General features: G+C 43.7%; 1 protein-coding gene across 2 annotated transcripts in view; it reads left to right on the forward strand.

The window, feature by feature from the left end:
* Nucleotides 1-14,897, forward strand: part of ORC1 (origin recognition complex subunit 1) — a 36,014-nt gene that overhangs the window by 7,508 nt on the left and 13,609 nt on the right. For both annotated transcript variants that reach the window (XM_008967914.4, XM_008967915.4), the window contains exons 4-8: nt 3,431-3,609; nt 4,930-5,248; nt 7,502-7,856; nt 11,996-12,100; nt 12,680-12,875. In XM_008967914.4, the coding sequence (XP_008966162.4) occupies nt 3,431-3,609; nt 4,930-5,248; nt 7,502-7,856; nt 11,996-12,100; nt 12,680-12,875 (1,154 nt within the window). The remainder of the gene's footprint in view (nt 1-3,430; nt 3,610-4,929; nt 5,249-7,501; nt 7,857-11,995; nt 12,101-12,679; nt 12,876-14,897) is intronic.

Genomic DNA, 14,897 nt, shown 5'->3' on the forward strand with positions numbered 1-14,897 from the left:
GGATTCTTTTGTTCACAGCAGTGTGCAGGGCACATTAGACTGAGGTGGGATCACGTAAAAACTAGCTGTGTCTTCTTCCATCTAGAAAATTTCTTTACTCACCAAAGCAGTATTGAGTAAAATGGAACTGGAAGGCTCAATAATTTAACTTTTTCATTATTTTGGGGAGTAAGCAAGGCTATTAAGGCAGAATTGGGGGGGATGGAGAGAATGGATGAATTTGGGGGAAAGGGAGAAGGAAAAAACAGGTAATTTGTACTATCATAGAGATGTGTCCTTTAGTTTTGGCATGAAGGTTAGTAATATATTTTGCAAGTGCTACTTCATTACAAGTGAAGAGGTAAGTTGGATTTGGAAGGTGTAGCAATTGGGGTTTCAGTCAGGGAAAACAAAAACACTTAAGATATTTTACCCAGAGGAACTTGTGTGTTAGTGTTGGAAAGGCTAGAAGAAAAGGTGACATTTACCAGAGATGAGTAAGTGCAGGAAGCCACTGCTGCCCCTAGGCTGGAGGAACAAAAGGGAAGGTGGCATCAACCAGAGCCTACAAGCCCACATTGAAAGCTTTAGCTGATTTGCTGACCTTCTAACCCTCTGCAAAACAAGAGGAGAGCACAGAAACGTGGGAGCGGGGCACAGCTCCACAAGGAGGATTAGGAAGATAGCAATTTGAAACTATCTAAAACTGCCTCGTTCAAGAGACAGAAGAAGGGCATGGTCATTAGGTAATCCTGTGGTAGTCTGTATGCCCAAGAGAAGGAACTGATAGACTGAGTGGATAAAGATGTTTTATATTACTATAGTCCCCCTTATCCGTGGTTTCAACTTCTGCGATTTCAGTTACCTGACAACAACCATAGTCCAAAAATATTAAATGGAAAATTACAGAAAAAAACAAGTCATAAGCTTTAAATTGTGTGCCATTGTGAGTAATGTGGTGAAATCTCACGCTGTCCCACCTGAAATGTGAGTCATCCCTTTGTCCAGTGTATCCGTGCTGTACAGTATGTATGTGTAGGAAAAATCATAGCATATACAGGGTTAGTGGCAGCATCTGCAGGTTCAAGCATCTACTGGTCTTGGCGTGTACCCTCAGCAGATAAGGGGAGAGTACTGCACATAGATAAGGAGGATTTTGGACATACTTTCTCTTTGACATACTTAGAAGTATGGAGAAAAACCTCATCAAACTAATGTCCAGTAGAGGCAGCACATCAGAATCATGGGCTTTGGTGTATAGATTCTAGAATCCTCTCTTGGTGCTCCATTGGATGGCTTTAGTCTTTCTCTGAAGAAAGCTAAGCAGGGAAGAGATGATGATGATGATGAGGCACTAGTGAGTGTTCTTTCGGTTGGAGCTATTGCTGGTATGGAGTGATACTAATCGTATGCTGTAATAATAAAGCTGAAGATTGCAAGCATTTGCCAGAAGTCATCTCAGTGGTTGATGCTGTAATTATTTTGTGTGTGTGTGTGTGTGTCTGTGTGTGACAGAATCTTGCCGTGTCACCCAGACTGGAGTGCAGTGGCACAATCTCAGCTCATGCAGCCTCAACCTCCTGGGTTCAAGCAATTCTCCTGCCTCAGCCTCCCAAGTAGCTGGGATGACAGGCACCTGCCACCATGCCCAGCTAATTTTCTTTTTCTTTCTTTTTTTTTTTTTTTTTTGAGACGGAATCTCGCTGTGTTGCCCAGTCTGGAGTGCAGTGGTGCCATCTCGGCTCACTGCAAGCTCTGCCTCCCGGGTTCAAGCCATTCTCTTGCCTCAGCCTCCCGAGTAGCTGAGACTACAGGCACCCGCCACCATGCCCAGCTAATTTTTTGTATTTTTAGTAGAGACGGGGTTTCACCGTGTTAGCCAGGATGGTCTTGAGCTCCTGACCTCATGATCCGCCCGCCTCAGCCTCCCAAAGTGCTGGGATTACAGGCGTGAGCCGCCGCGCCTGGACAATTTTTTGTATTTTTAGCAGAGATGAGGTCTCACCATGTTGGGCAGGCTGGTCTCCAACTCCTGACCTCAAGTGATCCGCCTGCCTTGGCCTCCCAGAGTACTGTGATTACAGACGTGAGCCACTGCACCCAGCCTGATGCTATAATTCTTGCTAGGATTTTTGTTTTGCTGCTGTTTGATGCTGTCTTTATAGTCACTGATTTTTATTTGTTCATTGCCTGTGTTTAGAGTAGCTCCTCTCAGAGGCCTTTTTGTCATTCCTTTGCCGGCTGATAGCACCATTAGGAAATGGAGCAATCCCAGAAGAGCGGGTGTGTGGGCTGGAAGTAGATTGCTGCAGTTGGTCATGTGACCTTTGACAAACTCTTTAAGGTCCCCGTCACTTGATTTCTTTGCCTGAAAAGGGGGATAGCTGTAGTACCTACCTTGTAGGGTTATTAGAAGGATTAAGGATCGGCCAGGTGTGGTGGCTCATGCCTGTAATCCCAGCACTTTGGTAGGCCGAGGCAGGCAGATCACGAGGTCAGGAGATTGAGACCGTCCTGGCTAACATGGTGAAGCCCCGTCTCTACTAAAAATACAAAAAAATAATTAGCTGGGCGTGATGGCGGGCGCCTGTAATCCCAGCTACTTGGGAGGCTGAGGCAGGAGAATGGTGTGAACCTGGGAGGCAGAGCTTGCAGTGAGCCAAGATCAAACCACTGCACTCCAGTCCAGGTGACAGAGTGAGACTCCGTCTCAAAAAAAAAAAATAAAATAAAAGATAACACATGTTGGGCCAGGCATGGTGGCTCATGCCTGTAATCCCAGCACTTTGAGAGGCCAAGGCGGGCGGATCACTTGAGGTCAAGAGTTTGAGACCAGCCTGGCCAACATGGTGAAACCCCATCTCTACTAAAAATATAAAAATTAGCCAGGCGTGGTGGCACAGGCCTGTGGTCCCAGCTACTCGGGAGGTTGATCCAGGAGAATCTCCTGAACCAGGGAGGCAGAGGTTGCAGTGAGCCGAGATCACGCCACTGCACTCCAGCCTGGGGGACAGAGCAAGACTCCGTCACAAAAAAAAAAAAGAAAATTTTGGCGGGAGGTGGTGGCTCATGCCTGTAATTCCAGCACTTTGGGAGGCCAAGGTAGGCAGATCACATGAGGTCACGAGTTTGAGACCAGCCTGGCCAACGTGGTGAGACCTCGTTTCTACTGAAAATACAAAAATTAGCCAGGTAGGATGGCAGGTGCCTGTAATCTCAGCTACTCAGGAGGCTGAGGCAGCAGAATCACTTTAACCCAGGAGGCAGAGGTTGCAGTGAGCCAAGATGGGGCCACTGCACTCCAGCCTGGGTGACAGAGACTCTGTCTCAAAAAACAAAAAACAAAACCACACATGTCAAGGGCTAAGCACAGTGTCTGGCACATAGGAATTGCTCAGTAAAGTGTCCTTGAGTTGTCTTAACCTTTCCCTTTCCACCAAATTCTTTCTAGATTCTTATCCTCCTCCTAAGAAACGTGCTCGAGTACAGTGGTTTGTCCGATTCTGTGAAGTCCCTGCCTGTAAACAGCATTTGTTGGGCCGGAAGCCTGGTGCACAGGAAATATTCTGGTATGATTACCCGGCCTGTGACAGCAACATTAATGCGGAGACCATCATTGGCCTTGTTCGGGTAGGTGATGCCACCATCCTTGGTTCTACCTTGAAGCTTATTTCTGTCTGCCTCCTGAACTTCATGACCCCAGAAATATTACCGGCTCTAATACCCCATAGGGAATGCATTATTTCCTGTCATCTTCTGTGCTTGCCTGTCTGTTTCATCTCAACAGATATTTATTGAGAGCACGTATCATGTGTTAGGAGCCTCCTACAAGAAGTGACATTTGGGTTGTGACCTGAGGGATGAGCAGGAATTAGCAGATGTATCTCAGGGGGATGTTATATTTAGCTATGACTGTGGCATGCATAAAGCATTGTGAGGCTGAATATGCTGGCTTAAACGAGGACTGCACCTTGAGTAAATCAGTACAAAGAGTGCTAGTTGCTACAGACAAATTTGTATGACAGGATTTCTTAATAAATCATGTGCTAATGAGCGGCTGGTTTGCAGGCTGAGGTAAGTCACTGGTTATGAGTTTTTCCTGAAGTGACTTCAGGCTCCCCAACATGGGATTAGGTTGTGATGTGAGGTGTGGTTGTATGCTGATTATGTGGTTCATTGAGCGTTAGGGTAGAGACTCTCGTCTGGCATGATTATCTTAATTTATCTTTGAGTTAAATGAGTGAAGGAGAGAAAGCTAAAGGAGTGTGAGGCAGATGCAAAAGTTGAGGCAGCAGGATGAGTATACGCGGAGAGGCACAGGGCTTGGAGCATCTGGGCAGGAGCACAGTGGTGGGAATAGCAGGACTGTGACAAGACCTCTTCAAGGAGTATTGCGCACTCTGTAGGTAAAATGAGGCCAGATCTTAGAAGGCATTGAAAAATTAGTTTAAGTAATTTGGTCTTGCTACAGTGGGAGCCATTATTGGCTGTTGAGCAGGCGAGCATGTTTAGATAAGTTTGTGGGGAAACTTGGCATAGGCGAACAGAATGGACTGGAAAAGAAAGCAATGGTAGGGTATAAGAATATCAGCTAGGAGGAATCTGTGAAAATAACCCAGGAGTGAGAGGATGCATATTTGAACTAGGGTGATAATAATAGGAATTGAGAGATGAACAATAAACATTTTTAAAATGAAATGAAAGGAATAATTTATTTCATTGATGTCTTTAAAGTGATTAATGATAAAATGAGTAAATACTCAGTAAATATTCATTATTATGTGTTTTTCTAGCAATATGCTATGCCATGTCTATGCATCTTTAGATTGGAAAGGTAACATTTTAGGTACAGATATGGACTTCAATGTTTTTAATTGTAGCTCTGATGGAATACTCCTTGGCTCTCTTGGGGCTCATCTCTTCCTACTTATCTATACTTCCTAAATTCAGGTGATACCTTTAGCCCCAAAGGATGTGGTACCGACGAATCTGAAAAATGAGAAGACACTCTTTGTGAAACTATCCTGGAATGAGAAGAAATTCAGGCCACTTTCCTCAGAACTATTTGCGGAGTTGAATAAACCACAAGAGAGTGCAGCCAAGTGCCAGAAACCCGTGAGAGCCAAGAGTAAGAGTGCAGAGAGCCCTTCTTGGACCCCAGCAGAACATGTGGCCAAAAGGATTGAATCAAGGCACTCCGCCTCCAAATCTCGCCAAACTCCTACCCATCCTCTTACCCCAAGAGCCAGAAAGAGGCTGGAGCTTGGCAGTAAGTTGTGGAATGGATCACAGTGGTCAATACTGGGGCTAAAGGGTTATGTGATAAAAATGATAATTTATGGGAAAGTATTGAGTTAGTGATCACAGTGCACTATAGCCTGGAACTCAAGTGATCATGCTCAAGCAATCCTCCTGCCTCAGCCTCCCCAGTAGCTGGGACTGCAAGGGTACATCACTGCACTTGGCTCCATTTTCTGGGTTTTTTTGTTTTTGTTTTTTGAGACAGAGTCTTGCTGCGTCACCCAGGTTGGAATGCAATGGCACAATCACGACTTATTGTAGGCTTGACCTCTTGGGCTCAAATGATCCTCCTTCCTCAGTCTCCCAAGTAGCTGGGACTACAAGTGTGTACCACTATGCCTGGCTAATTTTATTTTAATTTTTTGTAGCAAGAGGGTCTTGCCATATTGCCCAGGCTGGTCTCAAAGTCCTGGGCTCAAGTGATCCACCCGCCTTGGCCTCCCAAAGTGCTGGGATTACAGGCATGAGCCACCATGCCCAACTATCAAAGTTTGTGTTTAATTTTAGGACTTCTCCCTTTTTTTATTTAATTTTTTAAATATGTGAAACATTAATATCATTTGAGTCAAAACTACTTAAATGTACCCAGAAAAGCACTACTCCTTTCCTTGCCCTCCAACCCTGCTTACTCCACCTTCTATATGTTAATTAATTGTTTTACTTTCTGGTTTATCTTTCCTATGTTTCGTTTTGGAAAAATCAGCAGATACATATACATATATGTATACCTATATGCAGACACACATATATTTTTATTTTTCGTTTTCTTACCAAAAGGGTAGTATACTGGATATATTCTTTTCCAACTTGCTTTTTCCCCTTACAATGTATCTGAAACTCACCCCACAGCCTTTCTGAGAGCTCATCCTCATCTTATTGTAGTCATTCATCCTTTTTTGAATGTTTTGTGTAGGTGTCAAGTTCAAGTATAAGTTACTTGTATTCTTGATAGCTCTATAGTACAGTATGTGTTTTAGGAGCTGAATATAAATGTATAAAACATTTAGAAAATGCAGCACAAATATCAACTAATCTGTAATATCATCTTCAGAAATAAAGGGGCTGACTGGGCGTGGTGGCTCACACCTGTAGTCCCAACACTTTTGGAGGCCGAGGCGGGTGGATCAACTGAGGTCAGGCATTTGAGACCAACCTGGCCAACATGGTGAAACCCCGTCTCTACTAAAAATGCAAAAAATTAGCCAGGTGTGGCAGCGCATGCCTGTAATCCCAGCTATTTGGGAGGCTGAGGCAGGAGAATCACTTGAACCTGGGAGGCACAGGTGGCAGTGAGCTGAGATCACGCTATTGCACTCCAGTCTGAGCAACAGAGCGAGACTCTGTCTCAGAAAAAAAGAAAAAAGAAAGAAACAAGGGAGTTTTTCTTTTTTTTTTCTTTAGTTCCTCATATGTCCCCTCTTCTTCCTCTTTTCAACTCTGTTGAAATTTTACCTTTCTTTCAAGGTATATCTCAAAAGCCATCTTTATGAGCACTCAGGTGCTTCTGGACACTTATTTCACTTTATATAATATAATAGGCAGTCATGTGTATCATCTGTTAGACTAGAGTGTTTTTTGTGTTGGAACCAGGATTGAGCCTCATTCAGCTTTTGCTTAACCTCAGCCCGTGGCACACGCCTGCCTTTTTAACTGCTCAGTTGGTAGCTGCAAATGAGCAGCTGGGGTCCTTGGTGCTGTGGTCCTCGTGACAAGGGAGCAATTCCAGACAGTTTTGTGTATTCACAGAACCCAGTGGATTGTCCCCAGGAACCCCACTTCTCTCCATTGGCAGATATAATCTGGGTTAAGAAAAATCTCGGCCTCATTGTTACTTGATAGCATCTCTAGTATAAATCTCTTCAGATGTCATTGAGTTAGGGTTGAAGGCGTGCGATGTCATCCCTGATTGAGACCCACTATTCTGATAGGTTATTTCAGGGAAACCTGTTAGAGATGAGAGAACACTCCATTTATCTGCAAAAGCTGACTTAAAAGTTGACTTATGGTTCTAACTAGGAAAATCACTCCTAAAATTTAGGTGAGAGATGAAAAATTATTAGAGCTACCTGGGCTGGAGAAAGAAAGCCTGGAATGATTAAAAATATAGATAATTCCTGTTTTACATATAACTCAGTGGCTGAATTTGGCTGTGATGAGATTGTGGGTTTGTATATTGTTAGGTAAAAAATTTACACATTGTGATGATTTCTCTTGGACTTAGGTAACCCTCAGATGTCCCAGCAGACTTCATGTGCCTCCTTGGATTCTCCAGGAAGAATAAAACGGAAAGTGGCCTTCTCGGAGATCACCTCAACTTCTAAGAGATCTCAGCCTGATAAACTTCAAACCTTGTCTCTAGCTCTGAAAGCCCCAGAGAAAACCAGAGAGACTGGACTCTCTTATACTGAGGATGACAAGAAGGCTTCATCTGAACATCGCATAATCCTGAGAACCCGAATTCCAGCTTCGAAAACCATAGACATTAGAGAGGAGAGAACACTTACCCCTATCAGTGGGGGACAGAGATCTTCAGTGGTGCCATCCGTGATTCTGAAACCAGAAAACATCAAAAAGAGGTGACCAGGGACATTACCCACAGAGCAAATTGAAATCCTTCACATCATGTGAAGTGTGTGAGTCATAGTCAAAAAAGTTCGAACAGTAGTTGAAAAACCTATGTCACAGAAGTATTGGGGAGCTTTCTTAAAATACAGATTTCTAGGCCTCTTCCCACACCTAGTGAGTCAGACTCCAAGCACTGGCCCTAGGAATCTGTATTTGGAAATGCTCTTCAGATGGTTCCAGTATACCGAGCTGTTATTTGGGGATCATTGCTATAGAAGATAACTTCCCAAACCTGCATTGCTATCCAGTTTGGGATTTCATTATTTCCTGTGGCTTTTTGCCACACTTTTTTAACAGTCATTTTTTAAAGCAGTTTTTCATTGTTGTTGTTTCATTTTATTTCAATAGTTTTTGGGGAATAGGTGGTCTTTGGTTACATGGATAAGTTCTTAAGTGGTGATTTCTGAGGTTTTGGTGCACCTGTCACCTGACCAGTGTACATTGTACCCTATATGTAGTCTTTTATCCCTCACCCACCTTCCACCCTTCCCCCTGAGTCCCCAAAGTCCCTTATATCATTCTTATGCCTTTGCATCCTCATAGCTTAGCTCCCACTTATAAGTGAGAACATATGATATTTGGTTTTCCATTTCCAAGTCACTTCACTTAGAATAATGGTCTCATCTCCATCCAAGTTGCTGGAAGTGCCATTATTTCATTGTTTTATGGCTGAGTAGTATTCCATGGTAAATATATACCACATTTTCTTTATCCACTCGTTGGTTGATGGGTATTTAGGCTGGTTCCATATTTTTGCAATTGCAAATTGTGCTGCTATAAACATGCGTGTGCATGTGTCTTTTTTTAAATATAATGACTTCTTTTCCTTTGGGTAGATACCCAGGAGTGGGATTGCTGAATCAAATGGTGGATCTACTTTTAGTTATTTAAGGAGTCTCCACACTGTTTTCTATAGTGGTTGTACAAGTTTACATTCCCACCAGCAGTGTAGAAGTGTTCCCTTTTCTGGCTGGGCGCGGTGGCTCACGCCTGTAATCCTAGCACTTTGGGAGGCTGAGGCGGGCGGATCACAAGGTCAGGAGATCAAGACCATCCTGGCTAACACAGTGAAACCCCATCTCTACTAAAACATAAAAAATTAGCCGGGCTTGGTGGTGGGCGCCTGTGGTCCCAGCTACTTGGGAGGCTGAGGCAGGAGAATGCCGTGAACCTGGGAGGCGGAGTTTGCAGTGAGCGGAGGTCGCGCCACTGCACTCCAGCCTGGGCGACAGCGAGACTCCGTCTCAAAAAAAAAAAAAGAAGAAGTGTTCCCTTTTCACCACATCCACACCAACATCTATTATTTTTTGATTTTTTTAAGTTATGGCCATTCTAACAGGAATAAGGTGGTATTTCATTGTGGTTTTAATTTGCATTTCCCTGATAATTAGTGCCGTTGAATATTTTTTCATATGTTTGCTGGCTGTTTCTGTATCTTCTTTTGTGAATTGTCTATTCATGTCCTTTGCCTACTTTTTTTTTTTACCTTTTGTTTTTTTTTGAGCGGGAGTCTTGCTCTGTCGCCCAGGCTAGAGTGCAGTGGTGCGATCTTGGCTCACTACAGCCTTTGCCTCCTGGGTTCAAGCAATTCTCCTGCCTCAACCTCCTGAGTAGCTGGGACTATAGGCACTCACCACCACGCCCGACTAATTTTTGTATTTTAGTAGAGGTGGGATTTCACCATGTTGGCTAGGCTAGTCTCGAACTCCTGATCTCAAGTGATCCACCCATCTCAGCCTCCCAGAGTGCTGGGATTATAGGCGCGAGCCACCGCACCCGGCTCTTTGCCCACTTTTTGATGGGATTATTTGTTTTTTTCTTGCTGATTTGTTTGAGTTCCTTGTAGATTCTGGATATTAGTCCTCTGTTGGATGCATAGTTTGCAAATATTTTCTCCCACTCTGTGGGTTGTCTGTTTATAGTCTGCTGATTATTTCTTTTGCTGTGCAGAAGCTTTTTAGTATCATTAGGTCCCATTTATTTATTGTTGTTTTTGTTGCATTTGCTTTTGGGGTTCTAAGTCATGAATTCTTTGCCTAACAATGTCTAGAAGACTTTTTCCAATGTTATCATCTAGATTTTTTTTCTTTTTTTTGAGATGGAGTCTCACTCTGTCTGACGCCCAGGCTGGAGTGCAGTGGCATGATCTCAGCTCACTGCAACTTCTGCCTCCCGGGTTCAAGCAATTCTTCTGCCTCAGCCTCCTGAGTAGCTGGGACTACCAGCGCGAGCCACTACACCTGGCTAATTTTTGTATTTTTAGTAGAGACGGGGTTTCACCATATTGGCCAGGCTGGTCTCGAACTCCTGACCTTCTGATCCACCTGCCTCAGCCTCCCAAAGTACTGGGATTACAGGCGTGAGCCACTGCGCCTGCCTGTTATCTTCTAGATTTTTTATGGTTTCAGGTTTTAGATTTAAGTCTCTGATCCATCTTGAGTTGATTTTTGTATAAGATGAGAGATGAGGATCCAGTTTCTTTCTTCTTCTTCTTTTTTTTTTTTTTTTTCTTTTTTTGGAGACAGAGTTTTGCTGTTGTTGTCCAGGCTGGAGTGCAATGGCACGATCTCGGATTACTGCAACCTCCGCCTCCTGGGTTCAAGCGATTCTCCTGCCTCAGCCTCCCGAGTAGCTGAGATTACAGGCACCTGCCACCATGCCCAGCTAATTTTTTTGTATTTTTAGTAGAGACAGGGTTTCACTGTGTTGGCCAGGCTGATCTCAAACTCCTGACCTCAGGTGATCCACCCACCTCGGCTTCCCATTTTTGTATTTTTAGTAGAGACAGGGTTTCACCGTGTTGGCCAGGCTGATCTCAAACTCCAGACCTTAGGTGGTCCACCCACGTCGGCCTCCCAAAGTGCTGGGATTACAGGCATGAGCCACCATGGCCGGCCCCAGTTTCATTCTTCTACATGTGGCTTGCCAATTATTCCAGCACCATTTGTTGAACAGGGTGTCCTTTTCCCACTTTATGTTTTTGTTTGCTTTGTCGAACATCAGTCGGCTATAAGTATTTGGCTTTATTTCTGGGTTCTCTGTTCTGTTCCATTGGTCTATGTGCCTATTTTTATACCAGTACTATGCTGTTTTGGTAACTATATCCTTGAAGTTATAGTTTGAAGTCAGGTAATGTGATGCCTCCAGATTTTTCTTTTTGCTTAGTATTGCTTTGTCTATGTGGGCTTTCTTTTTTGGTCCATATGAATTTTAGTATTGTTTTTTCTAGTTCTGTGAAGAATGATGATAGTATTTTGATGGGAATTGCACTGAATATGTTGAATCTGTAGATTGCTTTTGCATTGTGGTCATTTACACAATATTGATTCTACCCATCCATGAGCATGGGATGTGTTTCCATTTGTTTGTGTCATCTGTGATTTCTATCAGCAATGTATCAGATCTAGGACCTTTTTGGATGAGTCTTCAGGGTTTTCTAGGTATATGATCATATCATTGGTGCACATTAACAGTTTGACATGCTCTTTTTTAATTCGGATGCCCTTTATTTCTTTCTCTTTTCTGATTGCTCTGGCTAGGACTCATTTTTTAACTGGAGACTATTCTCAAATACAAACTGTACAAAAAGATAAGACATTTAGAACAAACTTTGCTGTACAAATAAAAATGCAACAAGCCAGAAGTTACAATTTGTAGTATTTGCTACCTAGAAACTTCAGCACCTGTTCCATAATAGGTTGCTCAGTAAATGCTTTATATTGAATATATAGCTGCATTTCTGCTAACCTTGAGCCTGTGTGGATAATAAATTCATGCATGCGTCAGAAACAAAAAAGGACAAGCACCTCTCCCTGGGAGTAGCATATTTTGGTCTCTAGTTGGGGAGGTGGTGAGTCTAATTTAAATAAGCTTAAGGCAGACTTTGAACTCTGGGTTTGAGTCAAGCTTCAATTATAACTTTTTAGTTATAATTTTTTGCCAACTTTTTAGCAGAAAGAAAGTTTTACTCTTTTCAAAGTATATATAAAAAGACTGGGAGCCAATCAGGCCACTTGACTATCTTCTAGTGCCTTTTGTACACTCTGGTATCCAAAACTGCTTCCCGTGACCTCGCTGTGATTTCTTGCAGGGATGCAAAAGAAGCAAAAGCCCAGAATGAAGCCACCTCTACTCCCCATCGTATCCGCAGAAAGAGTTCTGTCTTGACTATGAATCGGATTAGGCAGCAGCTTCGGTAAGACTACTCCTTGGCAGGCAGAGAAACATTGCTGCCATCTCTGATATCTATAATCTTATCTCCTAATGCCTCTTATACTGTTTATTTGCCAATCCATTGAAATTGACCTTTTACCTAGCATGTCTGGAATTATGTTAAGTTTCAAATAATTGTCTTAGTCTGAAGGGGCAAGAAATACTTCCTGGGCTTAGGTGACTCCCATCCCTAATCATCATGTCCAGCAAGACTGTTGGTGGGATGGGGTGCCTAAAAGCATGAACTTGGATTCTGACAGATCTGGATTTGAACCTGGGCTTTGTCATTTACCATCTGTGTAACCTTGGGAAGGCAAAATTACCTTTCTAAGCCTGAAATTCCTCATCTACAAAATATAATAATATACATGTCATAAAGTTGTTGAGGGGTTTGATGAGATAATATAAATAATGCTCCTAACAGAGTGTCTCGGTAGCAAGCACCCATGTCGCCTGGTCACAGGAGGGACCCTGCAATACTTGTAATCCACACTAATGTTATAGAGTTCTTCTTATTTAGACTTGAACACTGAGTATCAAAAAATATGTCCCTACCATTCAGGTTTCTAGGTAATAGTAAAAGTGACCAAGAAGAGAAAGAGATTCTGCCAGCATCAGAGATTTCAGACTCTAGCAGTGACGAAGAAGAGGCTTCCACACCGCCCCTTCCAAGGAGAGCACCCAGAACTGTGTCCAGGAACCTGCGATCTTCCTTGAAGTCATCCTTACATACCCCCACGAAGGTGCCAAAGAAGAGTGTAAGGTTCTTCTAGGTTTACTTCCCATTGAAGCATCCCTCTCTTAGTTTAAAAGTTACAAATGCTGAAGTCACAGATTAGTAACGGCTGGAATCTGAGGACAGATCTGTTATATTCAATACTATTCTTTGTGGAATATTCATGGAGAAAGGGACCTAAGTGAACACTAGGACTGAAAATGAATCTAGTAGAGAATGATTTTTGAGGTAAGTCCCTTTTACGGTACAGAATCAGATGGCCAAGAGCTGAACTTCCTGAGGGAAGTAAGTACAAGACCCACTCCTGTTTGCATTTCCCACGGAGCACTGGCAGAGTGGGTATCGCATGTACGGCCACCGAGCTGTGGTGTTAGTTTTGTTGTCCCACTTGATACACCTGAGAAACCGGGAGTGCTACTTACATATTGGTAACAAATCATGTCACAGCAAGATGGAAGGAGAAGATCAATGGACATCTTTTCTGCTTCCTGTGGAGCTTTAGCAGAACACCGAAAAGGTATTCAGATCAGGATCTTCTCATGTTCGAATGTGCTTGAGAAATGTTTGAATTAGAGTTAAATTGACAGAGCATCTTATTCTTTGGAACACAATTGAGAAATCTTAATTAGAAGACTTTCTAAAGCTGATGTCCATTTTTCCATATGAAGATGTGATTTGGCTTGGGTTGAAATCAAAGAAAAATCTCGGCTGGGCATGGTGGCTCATGCGTGTAATCCCAGTACTTTGGAGGCCGAGGTGGGTGGATCACTTGAGGTCAGGAATTCAAGACCAGCCTGGCCAACAATGGTGAAACCCTGTCTCTGATTAAAATACAAAAATTAGCCAGGCATGGTGGCAGGTGCCTGTAATCCCAGCTACTCTGGAGGCTGAGGCGGGAGAATCACTTGAACCTGGGAGGCAGAGGTTTCAGTGAGCTGAGATCGCACCATAGCACTCTAGCCTGGGCGACAGAGTGAGACTGTATCTCAAGAAAAAAGAAAAGTCTCTAGGGAAAGGAATCCAGTAGATCAGTAGTCCCCAGCTCCTTTGGCACCAGGGACCCCTTTCGTGGAAGACAAATTTTCTACGGATGGCAGGGGCTTGGGGGATGGTTTCAGGATGAAATTGTTCTACCCTAGATCACCAGGCATTGGATTCTCATAAGGAGTATGCAACCTAGATCCCTTGCACACACAGTTCACAATAGGATTTGCACTCCTATGAGAATCTAATGCCTCTGCTGCTCTAGCAGAAGGCAGAGCTCAGGTGGTAATGCTCACCCCACCCACCACTCACCTCCTGCTGTGTCCTGGTTCCTAACAGGCCTCTGGTTTGATTGTGTCTCCTGGCCCCCACCCGAAAGTAGGGATATAGGGTGTAGGGTACCTTCAGCATAATAAAAAAGGGCAGAAGCCCATCAGGTTTCTTGATACCTTCTCAGCAAGGCCTTGTCAACACTTTTCTGTTTTCTCCAAAATTAATAAATGTAAGGCCTTTTTTTTTTTTTTTTAGACACGCTCTTGCTCTGTCTCTTGCCCAGGCTGGAGTGCAGTGGTGCAATCTCAACTCACTGTAGCCTCAACCTCCTGGGCTCAAGCGATCCTTCCACCTCAGCCTCCCAAGTAGCTGGGACTACAGGAGTGTGCCATCATGCCTAGCTAATTTAGAGGGGGCTTTCACCTCTGTGTTGCCCAGGCTGTCCTCAAACTCCTGAGTTTAAGCAGTCCTCCCTTCTTGGCCTTTCTAAGTTTTGGGATTACAGGCGTGAGTCACCGCACCAGCCTGTAAAGCCTTTTAAACAGTTTAAGTGCTTTCTGCCTCGGGAGGAAATGGAGAGATTGTTCTCTCTCTAGCCAGGCTGAAAACAGAGGGTGGGTGGAGTGAAATGCCCCATAGAAGGGAATGCTTTGTAGAAACGCCATGAAGATGAGGGAAGCAGCAGCAGGCTTGTTCTAGCAAGCCATGAGCAAGGAAGAAGATAGAGGGCTGTTAGACTACACTAAGCGGTGACCTGGGGGTTTGGAGTGGAAAAGTCTGCCAAGGT

The sequence above is a fragment of the Pan paniscus genome, chromosome 1 (genome assembly GCF_029289425.2).
Source record: "Pan paniscus chromosome 1, NHGRI_mPanPan1-v2.0_pri, whole genome shotgun sequence".
Lineage (NCBI taxonomy): Eukaryota > Metazoa > Chordata > Mammalia > Primates > Hominidae > Pan > Pan paniscus.